General features: G+C 40.2%; 1 protein-coding gene across 1 annotated transcript in view; it reads right to left on the reverse strand.

Annotated features, from left to right (window-relative positions):
* The window catches only part of TMEM236 (transmembrane protein 236), a 37,842-nt gene extending 23,144 nt beyond the window's left edge, over window positions 1-14,698 (reverse strand). Inside the window, exons 1-2 of the mRNA XM_036844225.1 lie at window positions 14,442-14,698; window positions 3,120-3,192 (exon numbers count right to left, since the gene is read on the reverse strand). Coding sequence (XP_036700120.1) covers window positions 3,120-3,192; window positions 14,442-14,698 — 330 coding nt within the window. The remainder of the gene's footprint in view (window positions 1-3,119; window positions 3,193-14,441) is intronic.
* Between the last annotated feature and the right edge of the window lie 6,917 nt (window positions 14,699-21,615).

Raw genomic sequence — 21,615 nt, forward strand, 5'->3', positions numbered from 1 at the left:
TGTCATTATTCATAGACTATATGATTATAAATGGGGACAATCTCCCCAAAATGGATAAATTATTCCTACATACCAAAAACAAAGAGTTAGAAAATAAGATTTTTTAAAATGATACAATTTGATACAACCTCAATCAAAATTCCAACTTTTCTGTGGAAAATGACAAGCTGATTCTAAGATGAAATATGAGAATACCAAGTGCAAGCCATTCTAGAAGAAAAAGAAGATAGGAATGTTTACTTTTCTGGATATAAAGAGCTATTATAAAGCTACAAGAATTAGACAGTGTGGTGTTGGCCAGGAATAGAAAAGTAGGCAGTACAGAACAGAAAGCTCAGAATAGACCATGTATACACACATCTGATTTATAACAAAGGCAGCACTGCAGATAAATGTGGCAAGGGCAGACTTTTTAATAAATGGTACTCGGTTCATTAGATATTATTTGGGAAAAAATGCTTGATTCCCTACTGCACAACATATACAAAAATTAGTTCCAGGTGGATTGTGAATCTAAAAGAGAATGGCAAAATAATATAGCCTCCAAAATATAATATAGGAGAGTATCTTCAGGACCTCAAGGTTCAGATTCACAATATGACAAAATGGTCTCAAACAAGTAACCAAAAGAACTATCCATAAAGAAAAGAAATTGATGCATTGGACTCTTTTAAAATTAAGAGCTTCTCTCCATCAAAAGATACCATGAAGACTACGAAGTCACAGAGTGAGAAGGTATTTGCAATACATATAATCAAAAAAGGGCTTGAAATCTGAATATACAAATAATTCTTCCAAATCAATTTTTAAAGATAAGCAAGACATTAGGAAAAAATGGGCAAGATGAAGAATATGCTCAATCTCATTAATTATTGGGGAAATGCAATTGAAAACTACAATGAAATTCAAGAATATACTCACCAGAACGGTTAAAATAAAAAAGACTTAAAATGCAACTGCTGCTGAGGATGAGGAACACCAAGACTGCTCATTCTCTGCTAGTGGAAGTCTAAATTAGTATACTCTCTTTGAAGAACTGACATTGTCAGTTACAATTGAGTACTTGAACATCTTGTGACCCATCAGTTCTACTCCTACACATTTAACCAACTGAAATGCTTGCGCATGGGCCCCAAGAGACATATTCAAGGATATTCACAGCAGCAAAAACTGGAAACTGAAATGGCCATTAAGAGCAGAACTGATGATGTATATGTATAGCTGATTCACTTTGCTGGACAGTAGAAACGAACACAACATTGTAAAGAAACTATACTCCAATAAAAATTAATTAAAAAAAAAACAAAAACAACAAAAAAATTTTAACCACTCTTGTGGGTATGTAGTAGTATCACATTGTGCTTTACCTTACATTTTTCTGATGACCAATAATGTTCAGCATATTTTTATGTGCTTGTTTGCTATTTGTAGATCTTCTTTGTGAAAAGTCTATTAAACTATTTTGCCCATTTAACAAAAAGGAGTAGAACTGATGAATAAAGTGTGATATATTCATAAAATGAAATACTGTATAGGAATGAAAAATGAATGAACTACAGCTAACCAGAAAAACATGAATGATCATACTTTTGAATCAAGGAGCCAGATACAAATTAGATAGATAGATAGACAGATAGATAGATAGATAGATAGATAGATAGATAATAGATAATTTGATTTCCCTTTATAAAACTTTCAAAAACAGATAAACTAACCTGTGGTACCTGTGGTATTAGGAGTTAAGATAGAAGTTACCTTTGGGTTGGAAGGAAAGGTAGTCACTGGAAGTGGCTTTTAGGGAGTTGACAAAGTTTTATTTTTTGACCTGAGTAGTGTTTCCATGGGGGTTTGCTTTGTGGTGTTCCACTGACATTGTGTATTTATGTTGTGTGAACTTTTCTGTTCGTGTGTTGCACTTCAGTGAAAAATAAGAAAAAAGGAAAGAAAAATATGCAACAGTGGGTGAGACATAACGGGAAAGAATCCCAAAAAGGGCAATCAAACTGTAGATAGAGCATCATCTGTGATAGTGGTGTTCCTTGAAAGTGTTGTACACTGAATTTTCAAAGCTCTTGGGAACCTCCCGAGTGCTTTACAAGGTCTTTGGGGAGGAAGGAGAAAATGATAAATCTAGATTAAAATATTTGTGTGTTGCAATTTGATGCAAAGTTCATCTGTATGGCTTTCTGAGGTTATTCTGTGTGTTCATACATTGTCCTAATGCTACATGTAGGACATCTCCCAACAGTCATGTAATTTCTAATGATGTCATCCACTACCTGGTACTCACCTCTCTCACAGAACTGATCATACCTATTCTAAACTGCCTGTTTATTTTTTCTCTCTACTGTCAATAAAAAATTATTGAAGGCCAGAGACTGTCAAATTTTCTAAGTGCTCTATCCTCAGTTTCTAACACAGTACCTGGCAATGTAATAAGCACTTAATGACTACCTACTCAACATGTAAATGAAAATCTTATAAATAAATAAATAAATAAAATTACATCTTTCACAGCACCTTGAAAATTAATAAGATTAGCAGGGCATTCTGCTTTGAACTCTCTGGGTAATAGCGTTCTCACAGGCCGAAAGTTCTGCCTATAGTATTCCTGCCCTGCAGATGTCCATTCATCAGAGTCCCTTTGTAGCTGCATTTATTGAAACATAAACTCAAATTTATTTTCAAATAAACATCGTGTACAAATTATTTGTCAATGGAATCTTATCAAAGCTTTAGCATGTGAGTGGTTGTTCCCTTGGATATTGATTGGATAGTCCATTTAGAGCCGAGGACACTCATGAAAAACATCAGGTTAGAGGAAACACATGTGGATCTACTCTCAAATTCCTTGCTTTTTTATTATTTTCAAATAACATTCCTTTCTCACACATACAAACATGGAAGCAATTTTTTTAATTGGCTGCTATACTTTCCTCCACAATCACAGAGGTAACAATGATCTTAGTACCTTAAATATATATATTGCAACTTAGAATAAGACTGGAGATAATAAACTTCGGGAAATATGCTTGGGCACACCACTCTATGAAATTTTAATAACCGAGGACATTTTAAAAACTCAAAATCTTGCAGGACAAGAAATCAAAATTCCATACCTTGGTCACTGCTATAGAAAAGCTGAAGCTGGGAAGCGTGGTGAGGACTACACACATCATCATAACAGGTCTCCTAGCAAAGGAGAAAAAATAAGCAAAAGCAATAATGTACAAGATCAACAGTTCCTGTTACATTTTGCCAATTTTGCAGTTCCTGTTCCATTCATCTATAGTTTTTCTAAGAAGCTACTACTTCCCTATTTCCATTTCCCAAATGTTTGAGTATGGCAAAGGGGAACACACACAAAAGCCAGAATGCTTTTCTAGAACAAAGGGGTGAGAGGTTTCCAAATAATTAGCAAACCATCGACTGCTAAAAGCATCACAGTACAAGACAAATGACATTCAATATTTTCAAAATTCATTCATCAGAATCCTGTCCAAGAGTTCAGGGTCTGGTGATCAACTGAAAAAAAGCACAGCATGACCTTCTCAAGTGATACTATACCCCATGTTGTAAAACTGATTTTTCAAAAAATATATTTAGAAACAATATATTGTTAGATAGTTAAAGATAACTTAGAGTGAAAACACCTGGATTTTTTTACTTGAACCACCCCCCCAAAAAAATCATATAGACATAAAAATCACATAGTTTTTAAATTTGTTTTTGGACCACTTTTTAAGCCTTGTATGATCAAGCAATCAAATAGTTATTGAGATATAATATATAATAGTCTATCATGACAGAGAGAATTAAAATATATATTTAACATCACTAATTTATGGGAAGATAAAACATACTCAGAGGTTTTCTATAGTGAAATATTTACCCCCTCTTTCCTTAGTTAAATACGTATTATACGAATTACATATATAGGATAGTATGTGTTTAAGTTCAAAAAGTATTGTTGGAGTCTTACAAATGACTAAGAATTCTTCTTGGTCCCACCATTTCACTCTACCCCAGTCCCATCCTAGATGTTCTAGGTATAGACATAAGATAGGGCGTTGGATAGCCCATCTCTCATAGCCAGACTCAGTACAACCTGCTAAAACCAGAGGTAAGATGGAATTTTAAATTGGTAGCTTTGCCTCCTTCTCTGAGCCCAGATCCAGATTCCTGCAGCACTCAGCTCTCTGAGGCTAGCTGGGGCATTCACAGAGTCCTCTTCTCAGCTTGATCTCTAAAAAATAAGAGTGCCCCAGGGATTATTCCTGCACCCCTTATTTATCTATATTATCTCCCTTGATGATCTCAGCCAATCCCATCACTTTAAACACCACCCACTTGCCCATGACTCACAAACAGATTATAGTATATATACACTGGCCTCTATCCTGAGCTCTGGACTTGGACACCCAACTATCTATTTGGCACCTCCACTCAGATGTCTAATAGGCAACTCAGACTTAACACGCCTAAAAAAGAACCCATACCCATTCCAATCATCATCAAATGCTGCCTGATGATTTAATGCCAAAATGCATTTTGAACCAACCTCTGCTAACACTGTGGTTCGCTCACTATCATATCTCATCTGCAGTGTTTCATTACCAGTTTCCTGTTAGTGTCCCTCTTCTTGCCTAGCACTATGTTCTCCATAGAGCAAACGTCTGATTTTTCAAATGTAAAACACCTCTTGTTACTGCCCTGCTCAAAAATCACCAAAGCTGGGAGGAGTGGGGAATGGGGAGTTACTGTTTAATGGCTACAGAGGTTCAGTTTTGCCAGATGAAGAGGGTTCTGTGGATGGATGGTGGCGATGGTAGCACACCAATGTGCATGTACTTAATGCCAATGAGCTGTGCACTTAAAAATGGTTAAGATGGTAAATTTTATGCTAGGTGTATTTTACCACAAAATACACTTATTTGTATATTTTAGAGATTTTAAAAATATTTTCAATGTATGACTAATGTAATTAGAATAAAATTGAAACCTATCACTGTTGCCTAAGTGTTCTACGTGATGTGGTTTCTCTTATTTCTCCTACTCTCTTCACTTAGAATGACCTGCCTCTTCCCCACCATCCACTTAATCCTGCCATACTAGCACTCTGGTTATTCTGTGATCACACCAAGCTTGCCCCACCTTCGAGGCTTACACTGGCTCTTCCTTTTTTGCCAGGGCATCTCTAGATCGTAGACCTAAATCTAGATCATAGATCTTCCATGTCTGGCTCCTGTGTCCTTATCCCCAAGGTAAGTTCCACGGGACTACATACCTTATCTGAATTGTTCATTACTTTAGCTCCAGCATTTAGAACAATGTTTCTAAATCTTTTTTGTACAATAAACTTTCTGGGAATCTGCTAAATCCTATGGACCCTTCTCAGAATAGAATTTTTAAATGCACAAAATACATAGACTTACAAAATAAAGCAATTATATTGAAATACAGTTATCCACATTCTTTTAAAATTTTGATTTAGTAATATATACACTTATCTAAGAATACAGTGTCTTCTTATTTTCTTTGGAGCATTCAAGATCTAGTGGAAACTGTAGTCTCTCATAATTTCAAGGTAGTGAAGATCATAAACCGTAATCTGAAGTATCTGCAACAATTGTAATGTGATATGAAGAAAAATCTATGTAATAAAATTACAGGTCCTGCTAATACTACTGTGGTTTGTTACCAACATTCATAATGGAAAGAGATGCCATCTTTCAATCAGAGGTTATCGAAAATAGAGATGTAATTTGTTTCTCATCCAAGTTCAAGAACCCCATAACCCTGGAGAATGTCTGGCACAGAGCAGGAATTCAATAAATGCTAAATGAATGAACAGAATAGTTAATAAGTGAATACTAATCCAAATCTGTGTTTTATCTAAGCAGAAATAATGATAACCTGTATTTGAAAATCTTGACTTACTGCTAACATATGCTTCTAATTTATTAATGAGTGGTATGGGTTGCATTGTGTCCTCCCTAAAAGACATGCTGAAGTTCCAACCCCCAGGACCTCAGAATATAACCTTATTTGGAAATAGGGTCTTTACAGAGGTAATAAGTTAAAATGAGGTCATTAGGTCAGGCCCCCATCCAATAAGACCAGTGGCCGTATATAAAAGGAAATTTGGAGACAGATATGTACAGAAGGAAGATTACATGAAGAAACACAGGAAGACACCAGGTGAAGATGAAGACAGAAATCAGGGTGATGCATCTATAAGCCAAGGAATGCCGAAGATTGCCAGCACACCATCAGAAGCTAGAAGAGAGACTTCCCTGGTGGCACAGTGGATAAGAATCTGCCTGCCAATGCAGGAGACACGTATTCGATCCCTGGTTCAGGAAGATCCCACATGCTGTGGAGCAACTAAGCCTGTGCGTCACAACTACTGATCCTATGCTTGAGAGCCCACAAGCCACAACTACTGAGCCTGTGTGCTGCAACTACTGAAGCCCACATGCCTAGAGTCCATGCTCTGCAACAAGACAAGCCACCGCAGTGAGAAGCCCGCGCACTGCAATGAAGAGTAGCCCCCTCTCGCTGCAACTAGAGAAAGTTCACACACAGCAGCGAAGACCCAACACAGCCAAAATAAATTTTTTAAAAAATGTTAAAAAAAAAAAAAGAAGCTGGAAGAGAGGCTTGGACTGGATTCTCCCTCATAGCCCTCAGAAGGAACCAAGCCTTCCAACACTTTAATCTCGAACTTCTAGCTTCCAGAACTGTGACACAATAAATTTCTGTTGTTTAAACCACCCAGTTAGAAGTACTTCGTTATGGCAGTCTTAGGAAACTAACACAGATTTTGCTATAGGGAAGTGAGATACTGCTGTAACAAATACCCAAAATGTGGAAGTGGCTTTGGAATTGGGTAATAGATAGTCTGGAAGAGTCTGAAGATGCAGGATAGAAAAAGGCTAGATTACCCAGAAGAGAATGTTAGTGGAAATATGGAAGTTAAAGGAGATTCTCAGAAAGAGGAGAGCTGTGCAGAAAGCCTCTACCATTCTAGAGAATATATATATTATTATGAACAGAATGTTGCTAAAAATATGAATATTAAAAGTCCTTTTGGTGAGGTCTCTGACAGAAATGAAGACTGTGTTACTGGAAACTGGAGGAGCGGTGATCCTTTTTATACAGTGACAGAGAACTTGGCTGAAATGTGTTCTGTTGAGTAGAAAGGCGAACTTGTAAGCAATGAGCTCAGACACTTAGCTAAGCGGATTTCTAAGCAAAGTGTTGAAGGCACTGCCTGGTTTCTCCTTGTTGACTAGAGTAAAACGCAAGAGGAGAGAGATAAATTGAAGAAGGAATTGTTAAACAAAAAGAAGCCCCATCTTGAAGATTCAGAAAATTCTCACCCTATCCATATTGCAAAAGATGCAAAAAATGAGAAAGCATGTTCTGGAGAGAACAGTAAGGGTGTGGCTTGTGAATCCAATGAACCATCTCAGCAGAAACCCTGACAGCTTGCACTGAAGGGGGACAGAGATGGGACAAAATGAAGAAAGGCTGTGAGACTTCTGGGTACGATCGGCAGGAAACAGGCTAAGACAGAGCTATATGGCTGCAAATATGTACTATCCTTCAAGAAAAGGGAAGAATGACTCTGATGATGCTTCAGAGGCCAGGGAAGCTGCCGCTGTCACCACAGGCCCAGGGGTTCCCTCCTCAGATCCAGAGCGCAGGGCTGCTGCCCAAGGCCAGGAGGGTGGAGCCACCACCGTGATGAGCCCTGAGGACAGAGTGTCCAGACACAGAGGTTTATTGTCAAGCCTTAAAACTTAGAACTGTTGGCTAAAACCAATATGCAGGCAGACCTTGTTTTGCCACGTTTCGCGTTATTGTGCTTTGTAATAAATTGAAGGTGTGTGGTATCAGTGAGACCCCACTCAGACATTAACAAGCCAGGCAGCATCCCAAGGAGGCATCCCAAAGAGTAGAGGGTCCAGAAATCATAAGACAAGAAATACTGATGGAGTCTGGCCACTGGAGAAGAGAAGATGTAGCAGACTGGATGGGATGTGGCTGAGATGGCAGCGATGAGGCCATCTTCAAATATTTGAAAAGCTTCAGTGTCGACACAGTGAGCTCAGAGAAGAGGTCACCCCTAGAGACACAACGTGGGGAGTCGTCATTGTACAAGTGACAGTTTCTGAGAGCCGACGATCGTGCTCGAAAAGCAATAAAGAGGGACATATGTATACGTAGAGCTGATGCACTTTGCTGTACGCCTGAAACTAACACAACACTGTACATCAACTAGACTCCCATAAAATTTTTTTAAAAAAAGAAAGAAATGTGCTTATGCTACTGAGAGTGACCATTATATGGGACTAATTAATTGCTTGTAGCCATGCTAGTGTAATTTCATAACAAGGACAGTACTCTGAAATTGGTAAGTGTTGAATCACTGAAAATTGATTGATTGATTGATGAGGCCAAATTTTTCTATGCAAGTTGAAGTATGCAACGTCCGAATTAAAATGCTTGACACATCTTGGGGGGTGGGGGGTAGGGGGTGAGGGGGTGGGATGAACTGGGAGAATTGGATTGACATATATACACGAATATGTATAAAATAGATAACTAATAAGAACCTGCTGTATAGCACAGGGAACTCCACTTTGCTGTACAGTAGAAACTAACACAACATTGTAAAACAACTATACCCCAATTTTAAAAAACTCAAAAAAATATTCATAAAAAATAAATAAAATACTTGATGCATCTTATAAAAAAAAAAAAGGAAAGCAATAAAAAGGGGAAATCAAGGGGCAATGGGTAGAGCTCCCGGCCATGGCCAAATTCACTGGCATATAAAGGGGGGCAGAGGATGCGACATGTACAAGGAAGATTGGAAGGAAGCTACATGATGGCAGAGTTTATTTCAATACAAGGAAATAAGGAAGGCTCTTCTCATATTTAGAGACACAAAAAGTCGTAAATTCCCTTTAAAATCAGAGGCAGACTGTCTTGTGAGAAATAGTGCCCTAGATGAACGCTAAGGTGCCTTCCAGCTTCAGAATGATGCCAACACTGAATTCTACAAGCAAGGGGAAGCGTAGAGTTTTAAAGGTGGAACTGACATGCAGACACCATTTTTCAAGAAGATTATGACTCTGTCAACAAGGACTGGGAGGGAATGAGGGGGACAGAGAGGCCAAAGGCAAGGACAGCAGCTGGTGAAGGCTGCCAGAGCACCAGCAGGTTAATAAAATGCTCTTCATGCCTCCTTTTGAACACAAGCGACCAGAACAAGGGATCTGACGCTGGACCTGAATAGGTGAAAAGTTGGGGAACTATGCCAGAACCTCAAGTGTACACCTCCAGGTGGCCCTGGAAATCAGCGCCTGACTGGGGAGAGGAAAACAGCCACGGAGGGCAAGGTCCTGAATGAAAGAGAAAGAGATGAAAGAGAAAGAACTCTTGGAATCTGGCGACATTGCATATGCAGCCGAGAAAAGCAAAAGTGAATCCACTCAGGCCGCTGTACTGGAGATGGTGGGACAATCAGAGAAAGCCTGTAATCAAGGAGGAGAAAATGATCAGTCCTGAGTGTTTCAGAAGATGACAGACAGACTGAAAGAAAGGGGATGCTCTGGGAAGAGGTAACTGTTAAGCACCAGGGTTTAGTTCGTGGTAACTCGCCGATGACCTCCTCAGAGGTGCTGAGAAGAGCAAGCCCTCCCTCCTCGGGTTAGCCTGTCACTCCTGTGTGTCCCTGTGGACCATTCAGGGGCTCAGACCCCAGACACCCTGGGGTTGGTCTTGGCTCCCTACTCACTGGCTGGGTCGTCTTTTAACCTCTGTGCCCCAATTTCCTCACTTGTTAAATGCGCACTGTAAGTGTTCTTCAAAAAGCTTAGAGAATTAACTAAAATAATACAGGCAATGTGTTTACAACGCTACTTGGTACATAGTAATTGTTCAGTCAGTATTTGCTCTTATTTTACTATGGTGACAGCTATAACTATTACTGCTGCTACTACCACTGCCACCTGAAACAAATCAACAGCAAATCTGGGGGCATATGTTAAGGATGTAAACAAGGTAAAATGTTCCAAAATGTTGGAGTCTTTCTAACTTAGCACTGTCCAGGATAGCCCTGACTTTCACAGCAGTCTGGGAATCCCCAAAAGTCCTCCAGGATTATTTTGCCCCAAGGTACCCTCTCTGAGGAAATCTGCTTCAGTTTCTGGCTAGTTTGTCAATGTTTTCACCTATTCACTGATATCCCAGGCAAAGATTCCTCTTATTTACTGGGATATAAAATTTGGTGTGGATATAAATAGCTTTTCTTCGTTCCTCAAACCAGCTCCCTAGTCTATTATAAATTATGACAGGCAACCCTAAAAAGGAACAATCATTCCAAAAGAATGAGGAAGTGTTTAACAAGAATAAAGGAAAGAACACCGGATAAAAGTTCAGACTACTTCTGGTTTAGTGTGTGTCTTAAGCTCTCTGACATTGTTTCCTGCCTTATAAAATGGCAATTATATCCATTCCCTCAACTTTACAACACAGGCATGCAGGTCAAGCGAGAAAATGAAAAATAAAACACACACTGTAGAGAACAGACTTGTGGTTGCCGAGGGGGAGACGGGGGAGGGTAAGGGATGGAGTGGGAGTTTGGGGTGAGCAGATGCAAACTATTACCTACAGAATGGATCAACAATGAGGTCCTACTGTACAGCACGGGGAACTATATTCAGTATCCTGAGATAAACCATCATGGAAAAGAATATTAAAAAATGTATATATATGTATAACTGAATCACTTTGCCATGTGGCAGAAATTAACACACATGATAAATCAACTATACTTCAATTTAAAAAAAGTAAAAAATAAATAAAAGCATGTTATGTATATATGCTAAATACTTTATAAGATATTCATGATACCACTTTATTGACCCTCATTACTCTCAAAGGATAAAAGAGACCTACAAGATTCTCCAGATATGCAGAGTATCACTTATAACATAGAATTTTCTTCAGTTTTATCACTTTTATCATCACTTCTACCACTTCTCAGAGTCATTCTGAGGATTACCCCAGACCACGTTTTCAATGGAAACATGATTCAGTCTGAGGTCACAACACTAATATTCACTGGGTCCTTACTATGTGCCAGGCACTGTGCTCGGAACTTTACACGCATAATCTTATTCAGTTTCTTAAAACAATCCAATAAAGAAACTAGGTCGTCGCTGTTCTGCTCATGAGAAAACTAAAATTTAAAGAATTTAAAGAACTCACACACGGTCTCCCAATCAGGGTCAATGCTGGGATTTGAACTCAGGTCTGCAACTCTCAGCCATATTGTCAGGGCTTCACTAGCTGGCTGACTCACTCTCTCCTGAATACCAGCCTCACAGGGCCCATGATGCCAACGTGGACATACAGAGAGGTTCTCAAATAGGCCCATCAACAGTGTATCTGTGAATGCTAAGAATCTATGAAATCTCACATAACAACTATTTATCTAAGTATTCTTCAAAAATAATTCATACTTTCAATCCCTACTTTCTATAGTAGCAATAATTTTTGCATCATCTTCATCTAGGAATCAGGTTATATGACACACGCATGCTATGTTACCACATATATTAAAATATCCTATACACGTTTTTGGGACTCATATATAACATCCAAATATACATCTTTAGGGGAAATGTATCCTAATGACACTAGAAGAATTGCATTTTTCTTGAAACACACTTAGCATTCAAAGTCAGAAAAAATACAGGAGAAGTTGCATAAGTTAGAAGAAACAGCACACAATAAGATCAGTCTGGGCTCACCAATCCCAGCTCCACCAGTTATAAGCTTTATCACTAGACAAAGTTAATCACATGTTCAAGTTTCCATTTCTTCATCTATAAAACAAGAATACTAGTGCATACCTACTAGGTTGTCATAAAGTTTAACAGTACGGAATGTGTAAGGCTCCTAGACTAGTACTCAGCAACAATTTCTTCTTTTCTAGCCAGTAAGAGATAATAATGGCTCATAAAAGAGGTCATGAGGGAACAGTTTCACAGTTTCACTGAAATCATAGATAACCTGTCCTCTATCTAAAACTATTTAGAACACTCATGGCCGGCCACACCCACAAATAGAAACAAAAGACTGGAAGAGGATTTCCCAAAAGAAATCACTGGAAGATGTAATTGTTGTGACAGCCGAAGACAACTTAGCACAAGGGGAGTAGCTGGACCAGATGTACAGACAAAAACAGCAAACAAACACAAACACAAACACTAGGGGGTAGAAATGAAAGACTACTCTCTTCCTTACTTTCAATTGCCCCCAGAGACTGGGACCTCATCCTTCAAAGAAGCAGTTTCGGGTAGTGGTTAGAAGTACCGATTATAGAATCAGATGGACCTGGGTCCAAAGTATAGTCCTTTCACTCACTTGTCAATTGACCGGGTAAGTTTCTTAACCTCTCTAATCATCAGTTTCGTCTTGGGAATAATAATGATAAGCTCATAAAAAATACATACTTCACAAGGTGGTATGGGATGAAATGAAATTCATACATAAATTTTATAGTACATAATAAGTGATCAGTAAAGAAGCAATTATAGCTTAATCACAATAACAATAATAGTATATTAATAATAGTAAGCAACATGGGAAGGTTTGCTGCCTGAATGATATTCAGACCTAAGGTCCTAGGGATTGAGCCAATGTAAAAAAACCTCAAAGAGCACCTTCCTGGGCATGACCAGCTTGCCACTGATTTACTCCTGTACTCATTTACACATTCCCCAGCCTGGCCAGGAGTCTTCAACAGTCGAAGCCACACCTAGCGGGTGTGAGGGGTGGAGGGCCCAGCTCAGCTTCAGACCCACCCCTTAGTTGATGCTGAGGATTTGGGTCAAGTGTTGGAATACACCTAAACCCCATTGATGCTAGCCACATGATTTATTTTCGGAAACCTCACAGGAGCTCTGCCCTCGGGGAACTGAAAGTCCCCTGGTGAGATTGGGGGTGACACCCAGTGTCAGCACCTAAGGAGCCCTTCCTGTGCCCCACGCTTCATGCCTCCCCTGCCACACCCTCCCAACAGGATTTCTCGCTATACTGCTGTGTCTATTACTTTTACATTTCTGCCTTTGCTTGGGTTAAAATTCCCGACTCCTTGCTTTTCAAATGTGTTCTATGTTGTCCAACTTTATTTTTCTTGGCCACACCGTGTGGCTTGTGGAATCTTAGTTCCCTGACCAGGGATCAAACCCAGGCCCCCTGCAGTGGAAGCACAGAGTCCTAACCACGGAATCTCCAGGGAAGTCCTATGTTGTTCAACTTTAAAAGATCAGTATGGGGACTTCCCTGGTGGGGCAGTGGTTAAGAATCTGCCTGCCAATGCAGGGAACACACGTTCAAGCCCTGGTCCGGGAAGATCCCACATGCCGCGGAGCAACTAAGCCCGTGCGCCACAACTACTGAGCCTGCACTCTAGAGCCTGCGAGCCACAACTACTGAGCCCATGTGCCACAACTACTGAAGCCCATGCGCCTAGAGTCTGTGCTCCGCAACAAGAGAAGCCACCGCAATGAGAAGCCCACGCACCGCAACGAAGAGTAGCCCCTGCTCGCTGCAACTAGAGAAAGCCCGTGCGCAGCAACGAAGACCAATGCAGCCAAAAAAAAAAAAAAAATCAGTATGAAAGAAAAATTTAACTTATCAAAGAAAACAAAGAAATCCCAGATGACAAGAACCAGATCTGAAGATTTAAAAGGAAAAATATATGAGGATCAGAGATTATATGTTCTCATTACCTTTACTTGGATCAATACAGTCATTAGTTAAACTGAGTTCAATCCATATTAAACCTTGATTTATTTAAAATATTTCTGTGTTATTATTTGAAGTACTTACCCCTCCCCTCACCAAGGTAATAGAATTTACCAACATAGCAAAGTATTATTTTTTTTAAATCTAAGTAAAGGAACCAATTTGCTTAAAAATCTCAGTTGGTTAATGCTCAAAGGATGCCTTAGAGCTACAAAATAATGCAATGTAAACATTTTAACATAGACATTACTTTCAGTTTTACACAAAAGAAAAAATTCTATATTAGAACCTTACAATTATGATTTCTGTAAATTAACTGTGATAACTTTGTGCGGTTCAGTGTACAGAGGAATTAGTACAACAACAATTACTACTCAGAGTATCAGAGATTCATGCTAACTCTTAGGAACACATGTCAGTAAAAAATGACCCGATAAAAAATATGGAAGATACCATAATAGGAACACATTTATATAAAGTGATTATTACTTCTCCTTAATCTCACATTATGTACCTGTGTGCTACACTAACATCCTTACCCAGAGTACATGAGAAAATCTCTTTGAAAGCATCCCAGGGGTTCCCTGCTAAAGAATTCTTTTACTTACCATCCTTTGATTTTTTGGTAAAGATGACGTTTCCTGTACAAGAGAACTTTCACGGGAACCCAAATCAAAAGAGTCACTGAAGATACGTAGGCGATGGAACAGGAAACAATCAGCCAATAATGCGTTTTGTCGGGTGTACCACTTGTGCTTTGGTAGGCATCAGCAAACTGTTCCATTATCACCAGCGTGGGGACAGAGAAAGCAGCAAGCTCAAGCAGCTCAAAAACCAACAGCTTCACGAGTCTTCCGGAAGCCATCCTGGAAGGGGCGAGCGCCTGGGGCAAAGGCTCTCTCTCTGACTGCGAGCAGCATATGGGCACACAGACACTGAACTGGGATCAAGTTCCTTGTACTCGAATCACTAACCGGTGACTTTTTATTCTTTTATTGACCCTCATATGGTTCAATGAACTTCCAACTTAACAACCGAGGTCTCTTAAAGAAACAGAGGAGTTGTGGAAGTGATCACTTAATGTGTTTGCACATCCGTTACTAGAAGTCAAATGAATTTCAGAATATGCTTTGGAGCATCGGTGAAAGCGGGGTCTTTTAATGTAGTCTTTATTGTGAATTTGAGCACAAAAAAACATTTATGTAATATTTAACACCTGTTAAGTAGAACCATTGCAATAATATAATTTTAGAGTTAAAGGGGAAGAAGAGACATAATCCAATCCCCTATTTTTATATCTAAGCAAATTCAGGCAAAGAGAAATACCCAAAATCTGAGACTTCATCTAGGAGAATGACCCCTCATTTTTCTTCAAAGTGCTTGAAGAGGGAGTTTGGATTCACTTTGCCAGTTTCCTAACCAGACTTCTTCCTGCTACTTGAAATATTTATTTGTTCTTGCACATTAATTGCTATGCGACGCAGACCAGCATTATTTTTACTTTGCAGGTCAGGAAGCTAACATGGCGATACGAGGAACCGGTTATCAGGATCGACACACAAAGAGTTATCTATATCTAGTCCAAAAGCAAATATTGAAAAGACAACAGAGGTCCCCATGAATATCCCTCCTTTGCAAACCGCTTTGGAGCAGCCGCGACGAGCACCCTGCTGGGTGTGGGGTGTGACAATGAATGAGGGACAAAGGTTCCTGCCCTGAAAACGCTCACAATCCATGGAGGAAACAAACCTACGGGCAACAAAAAATTAACCGAGGTCAGAAGTATAGCCTAAATGCCACGGTACCCCAGAGAACTTCCTCTTTGGGCTGTGGGAAGGGGAGGGAAAGATGATGAGGAGGCCCGAAGGTGGGTGTTGGGGTGTCAGTGACATTTCAGGCAGGCAAAGAAGCAAGGAGGGAGGAATGGTGGTGAGAGTCTGGTGTGTATGGCAGGACCCAGGGGAAAGTGATGCTAGAAAAATCGGCTGGGGTCAGAACTCCACGTCCCATGAAGGATTTGGGGCGTGTGTGCGTGCGTGTGTGTGCGCGTGCGTGTCTGTGTCAAAAAGCATTTTCTGAACAGAGGAGTCACTTGAACACCTGGAAAGGAGGGGCGGTGCTGATGCGAAGGCAAGGCAGGAGTGGTATTAACCTAGAGACAGGGAAGCCACCTGCACAGAGGAGCCCGATACATCAAGTGCAGGAGTGACGAGGAGAGTCCAGCACCCACACACGCTGACCCAACCCCTCCTACCTGCTGGCTTTGTCAGATGCCACCCCACCTCACCACCCGACCCCTGTGTGCATTTCTCTCAGCTTCTCTCCCCCGAGGCCCTTCGCAGAAGGGACCCCGGGGCTGCCTGGCTCTCGGGATGCACCTAGGATTCTGGGGGTGGCCCCGAGGATTCACACCTCCTGCCCTCCCACTGCAGGATAATCAGACAGGCGGCTCCTCTAGCGGTCAAGTTACTCTCTCTGACCTCGGATCCACTGACGTGTAGCAGAAGCCCTCACAAATGAAAGAAGAGACTTGGAAGAAGGACAGCAAGAATACGAAAGGATGGGGCAGAAAACCGTCTGAGCAGCGGTTCTGTTAAGACAACTATTTCTGATAGCATACCATTGACATCAATTCTCTGTATCATCCCTGACAAAATTTCTGTTTAAATGATACTAGATACAAACTAGATTTTAACCTCCTAACCCTCGGTCTTGAGTCATCTAGTGCTACAATGTATTATAATTTCTTCCACAAATTTTGTGTATTAATAGAAACTGTGATCTGAGCGTTTGAAGACAGGTGTCGAGTAAAAACAGCCTGGCTCTTACCTGGACTGTAATTCCATTTATTTCCATGTACGGGAATTTAAAACTGAGACTCACTTTATATTTCTCGCCTCTAATCTTCCTCCGGTTCCTATTCTATCTTCACTTTTACCTTCAAAGATAAGACCAAGAGTGTTACATTCACGTGATGGGACCAGCTGTTCTCCACCACAGGGAACGCCCTGATACTAGCTGTGCTTTCCTTGAGTGGCAGGGAGTTTATGACTGTCGTCCTCTGCCCACAACGAGCCCAACTCCATGTAAAGGAAAGACTGATTGTGTTACCCTTGTAACATCATGGTAGATCATGGTAGAGGCTTAGTGAGTGACTTACGCTTTGGTAGGGAGATGACACAGACACACAGGTAGGACCTAAGAAGGTGTACGGAGTGAGCTGGACAGCCCTACCCTGCCCAGGCCTCCACCACCCTCCTCTAGCCACATCTGGACTAACAGGCACGGGGCCACAGAAGGTCCAGCCGTCTAAACGTGGCCTGGCATAACCTAGGCCAATCACTTTCTCACCCTTAGGAATTTGAACTAAAAAACGTGGAGAATTTGACGAGTTAAAGGAGGCCATGATTTTGAGTCAGGATCAGAGCGGCTCAAACTGTATGTGCTAGAACCACCCCTGACATGTGGTCAAACTCAGTAATTAGCTGAATGAATGAGTGAGTGAGTGAATGAATGAATGAGTGAATGAATGAATGAACAAATGGAAGCCAAATGGTGAGGGAACAGGAGGTCAATCCAGAGAGTGAGCTGACTGGGACAGAAGGATGGGGCGATGCAAGCACACAAAGAAAGACCAGTCCCCCAGCTGCTCGACTCTCCAGGTCACCTGTATTCTAACAAAACAGGGCCTTCATTCTTTGCAGCCAAAGGGCTTGAGTATAAGACAAAAGAAAAGAAAAATGTGTTCATGAGCAGGGGCCAAATATCATACAGAAACAATATGTAAAACTACTGGATGATTCAGAGGAGAGGATTGAAAAAAAATCAAAGTCGAGTTGATTAGAGAAGGTGAATTTTGGCCTGTATTGATTTTTCTTTTCTTTTCTTTTCTTTTTTTTTTGGTTTCACAGGGGAATTTTAAGAAACCTTTATTTTTAAAAAAATTTTTATTGGAGGATAGTTGATTTACAATGTTGTGTTACTTTCTGCTGTACAGCAAAGTGAATCAGTTACGCATATACATACATCCACTCTTTTTTAGATTCTTTCCCATGATATCGCTTATATATGGAATCTAAAAAAAAAAATGGTACAAATGAACGTATGTATCGATTTTTCTATTGACTCAAAGCAAGATCTATATATTGTTACAGCAATCTTCTCCATATAGTATAATTATATTTTCTTTGAAAAATAATTTTAAGAATTTTCATGATGCAGTGAGGTGGGGAGAGGGGTGGGAGAGAGAAGAATTGGATGTTTGTTCTGAAATACTATAGTTGTAGATTTAAATGTAAATTTAAGATCCAGAAAGATAATCCACCAAACTGTTAAGAGTGCTATCCCTGGGGAATGGGTGAGTTGGGGCAGAGGGGGTTTTTGTGTTTTTTTTAAATTAATATTTGCATAGTTGTAATATTTCACAAGCATAAAAATTAGAAAATAATTTTAGACTAATAAAAGTCAATTGAACAAAGAAATTCCAGCTTAATAAAAATGTTGTGCTCTTTTAGAATCGTCCCTCCACAAATTTGTTTTCCCTCACTTCCAAGCAGAAGCAAAATGAACAAATTTCACTCCCACTTATCCCTGCAGTGGCTGTACTAAACAGCAGTGAAACAGCCAAGAGTCAAGCAGGAGATGGGGGAATGCCCTGAAGAACTGTTTCCTTGCTGGGCAGTTAGGGTTGTATTTGAATGTCTTCTCCTGACCTCAAAGGAGAGTGTGAATAAGTGTAGTCTTCACCCTTCAGCCCCAGATTAAGGGTTTTAGCTTCTGTGAAACCTTTCCTTACTCTCCTTCTCCAAGTAGAAGCAAGTACTTCCTCCTGTATGTAAAACAGCTTTCAAATACTACCACTGGAGCACTTGTCTCCCTACAATGTTTGCACACTGGTTGAAGGCAGAGAACGTCTGCTTTCATCCTTGTACCATCATTTCTCAGCACAATGCCTGGCACATAATAGGCCCTTAGTACATACTTGGGAAAGGAAGGAATGAACAGATGAAAGGTAAGAGAAGTGGTCGGCAGCAGGGAGAATGTGCGAGGCTGTGAAAATGGCTAACTCGTCTTTTATTCCAAGAGAATGCAGTTCCTACACTGACCCTTCAGAAGGAGAAATCATGTACTACCTGTCCCAATACAATCTGTTCACTCAGCTCATGAGTTTCAATGTCCTTGAGTGGTCCCAATGACAGCCATGAATGTCTCCTTCCTAGATAGCCATGGCTCCAAGGACAAAGCCCCTGGGGATTGCAGAGCTTGTTAATCTCATGATGCGTGTTCGGAAAAGACTATGGCCCTTGCAAGCATTCACAAAGACTTTATAGGTCCCAATGTTACAATGCCTTTCCCAACATTTTCCAACCCACATGCCCTCAAGAATGCATATCCATGATGGATTTGCATCGTTAATGAAGGAGGTTGGAGAGGACTGTCTGGTAATTGTCTGGTCCGAGGCATAGCCTTTAATCATTTCAGGGTCCTCAGCCCTTCCAAAGTATCATTTGTCTAAATTTTCCAGAACAGATTGGGAGGCAGGGAAGTTTCCTTCATGAGGGATAGAGTAACCAGCAAGTTTACCAAAGAAAAAGCAAGCCATGATGCCAGCATTAAGCTACTGGGGAAAAAATAATGCCACACCCCTGACTCGGAGACAAAGACAAAGGGATACAAGAGAGGGTTTACGATCACCTACCCCTTCAGCAGGGACCAGTTTATGCCAATCCTGATTCTTTCCCTTCTAAGTCCCCTGATGAGTCCGCCATGCAATTGCACTGCCAGTAATTAGAAGGACACGGAGGGGGACATTTTCAAACCACCCAAACTCTTTACTTGGATTTTTATCCAAGACTGATCTGAAGAACTCTGTCCCTGGGTCTGCTCTTTAAGGCTGGCTTTAACAACTTCCTGGTAGGAAACAGATTTGGTTTTCTGAAGCTGGGTCTGTGGTGGAAAGACTGAGTCTTGTGGTTAGAACTCACTTCCACACAGGAGTGTTGATGCAGTGTTTTTTATTTTAGTAAGCAGAAGATATCATGCTGTCCAGGGTAGCACCTGTTCTCCACACTTCCAACTGTCATTTCCTTCCTGCAGGCAGGAAGCCAAAAATTGAAAGTCTCTTAAATTGTTTGTAAGATCATTTGTAATCTCAAGTTTTGCTCATTGTTTTCGGCATTTCATTCTGTGAAACAAAATGTACAAACTGCCAGGAATGTTCTGGCATATCCGTGGCTTGTTTCCTGTGATCATGTGGTGTTGATATGCAAAAAGGCAGGGTCTGGTGGCAGTGAAACTGCTCTCGGGATCAAGCTGGATCTACGAAGAGCCCAGGGAAGAGGCAAAAGTGTGTCCCTACGCCTAATTTACTGATTATTTATCATTTCCAAAGAGTATTTCCAAAATACATTACTGATCCTCATAAGACGATGTCATCAAATAAATCACCTGAAGTAAACTCAGTAAGATTATGTTACCATGTGAGATAAGCCCCTTTACTAATATTATGCTGTCATAGTCCAGACTATACAAATTCATATTGTAGGGAAAGGATTAATTTCATCTCTCTGGCTATTTATAAATAAACAACTTTGTAAGAACAAAGATGACAGCGTATTCACTCTTGTAACCCTTTTAATATCTGGTATCTAGTGACTTTATTCTTCAAATTAACAAATTGTATAGAATGTCCTTACTTTTTTTTTTAAAATGAATTTATTTATTTATTTTTGGCTTCGTTGGGTCTTTGTTGCTGCAGGCGGGCTTTCTCTAGTTGCGGTGAGCGGGGGCTGCTCTTCATTGCAGTGCACGGGCTTCTCATTGCAGCAGAGCACAGGCTCTAGGCATGCGGGCTTCAGTAGTTATGGTGTGTGGGATCAGTAGTTGTGGCGCACAGGCTTAGTTGCTCCGCAGCATGTGGGATCTTCCCGGACCAGGGCTTGAACCTGTGTCCCCTGCGTTGGCAGGCAGGTTCTTAACCACTGCGCCACCAGGGAAACCCTAGAATGTCCTTACTTTTTAAAAGTAATGGTGCTCTCTTGTAAAATGTTTTCTATCATAATTGTCCAGATCTCAAAACAGCAAGAAAGCAGGAAGGAAAGGAAGAACTAAAACTTCCCACTCCTGCTATATAAACATCACACAAATTGTGTGGAGTGGTATATAAATGGGACCTAAGAATTAGAAATAGAATATTAAAGAGGGGCAGGAAGTCACTTCATTCTTTACAATAATTCTCAGCTTTTATTTTTTAAGGGACTACAGTAATCTAGTTGACCTTTGAGTATTCCAAAGTGACAAATTTAAGCAAAGAAATAAAATCCATTTGAGTGTAGATGCAGCCCTAATTAATTACTGTATATTCATCCCAAAGTTCACAAGAATGATTTAACCTAAATTTCCCAAATCTTCATGGTTAAGGATATGATGGTAAGTTTGCAGCACTCCAATTGTTCCTTACTTAAGATAAAATAACTTGAGAACAATGTTAGTAGATACATCCATATCTTCAGAAAGTATGCAGAAGTGACGATTATCTAGTTATTTTGGTTAATCTAGCTAGATCAAAATCTCTAAGTGGTTGGCCTAAATGCAATGTTCCCTAACTCCACTGCACGGTGCAGGTTTGTTTTGGTTTGTTTTAAGGGGATAGTTTTAAAGATATTGTGGGTTTGGAATCTTCTAACCTAAATTACCATTTAGACTATAAATGTACATAATTAATATGTCTTCTTGGACTATTTAGTTTGATAAACATTTAATGAAGTAAGTCAGTTGATCTCT

Source organism: Balaenoptera musculus, chromosome 2 (assembly GCF_009873245.2).
Source record: "Balaenoptera musculus isolate JJ_BM4_2016_0621 chromosome 2, mBalMus1.pri.v3, whole genome shotgun sequence".
NCBI classification, from domain to species: Eukaryota; Metazoa; Chordata; class Mammalia; order Artiodactyla; family Balaenopteridae; genus Balaenoptera; species Balaenoptera musculus.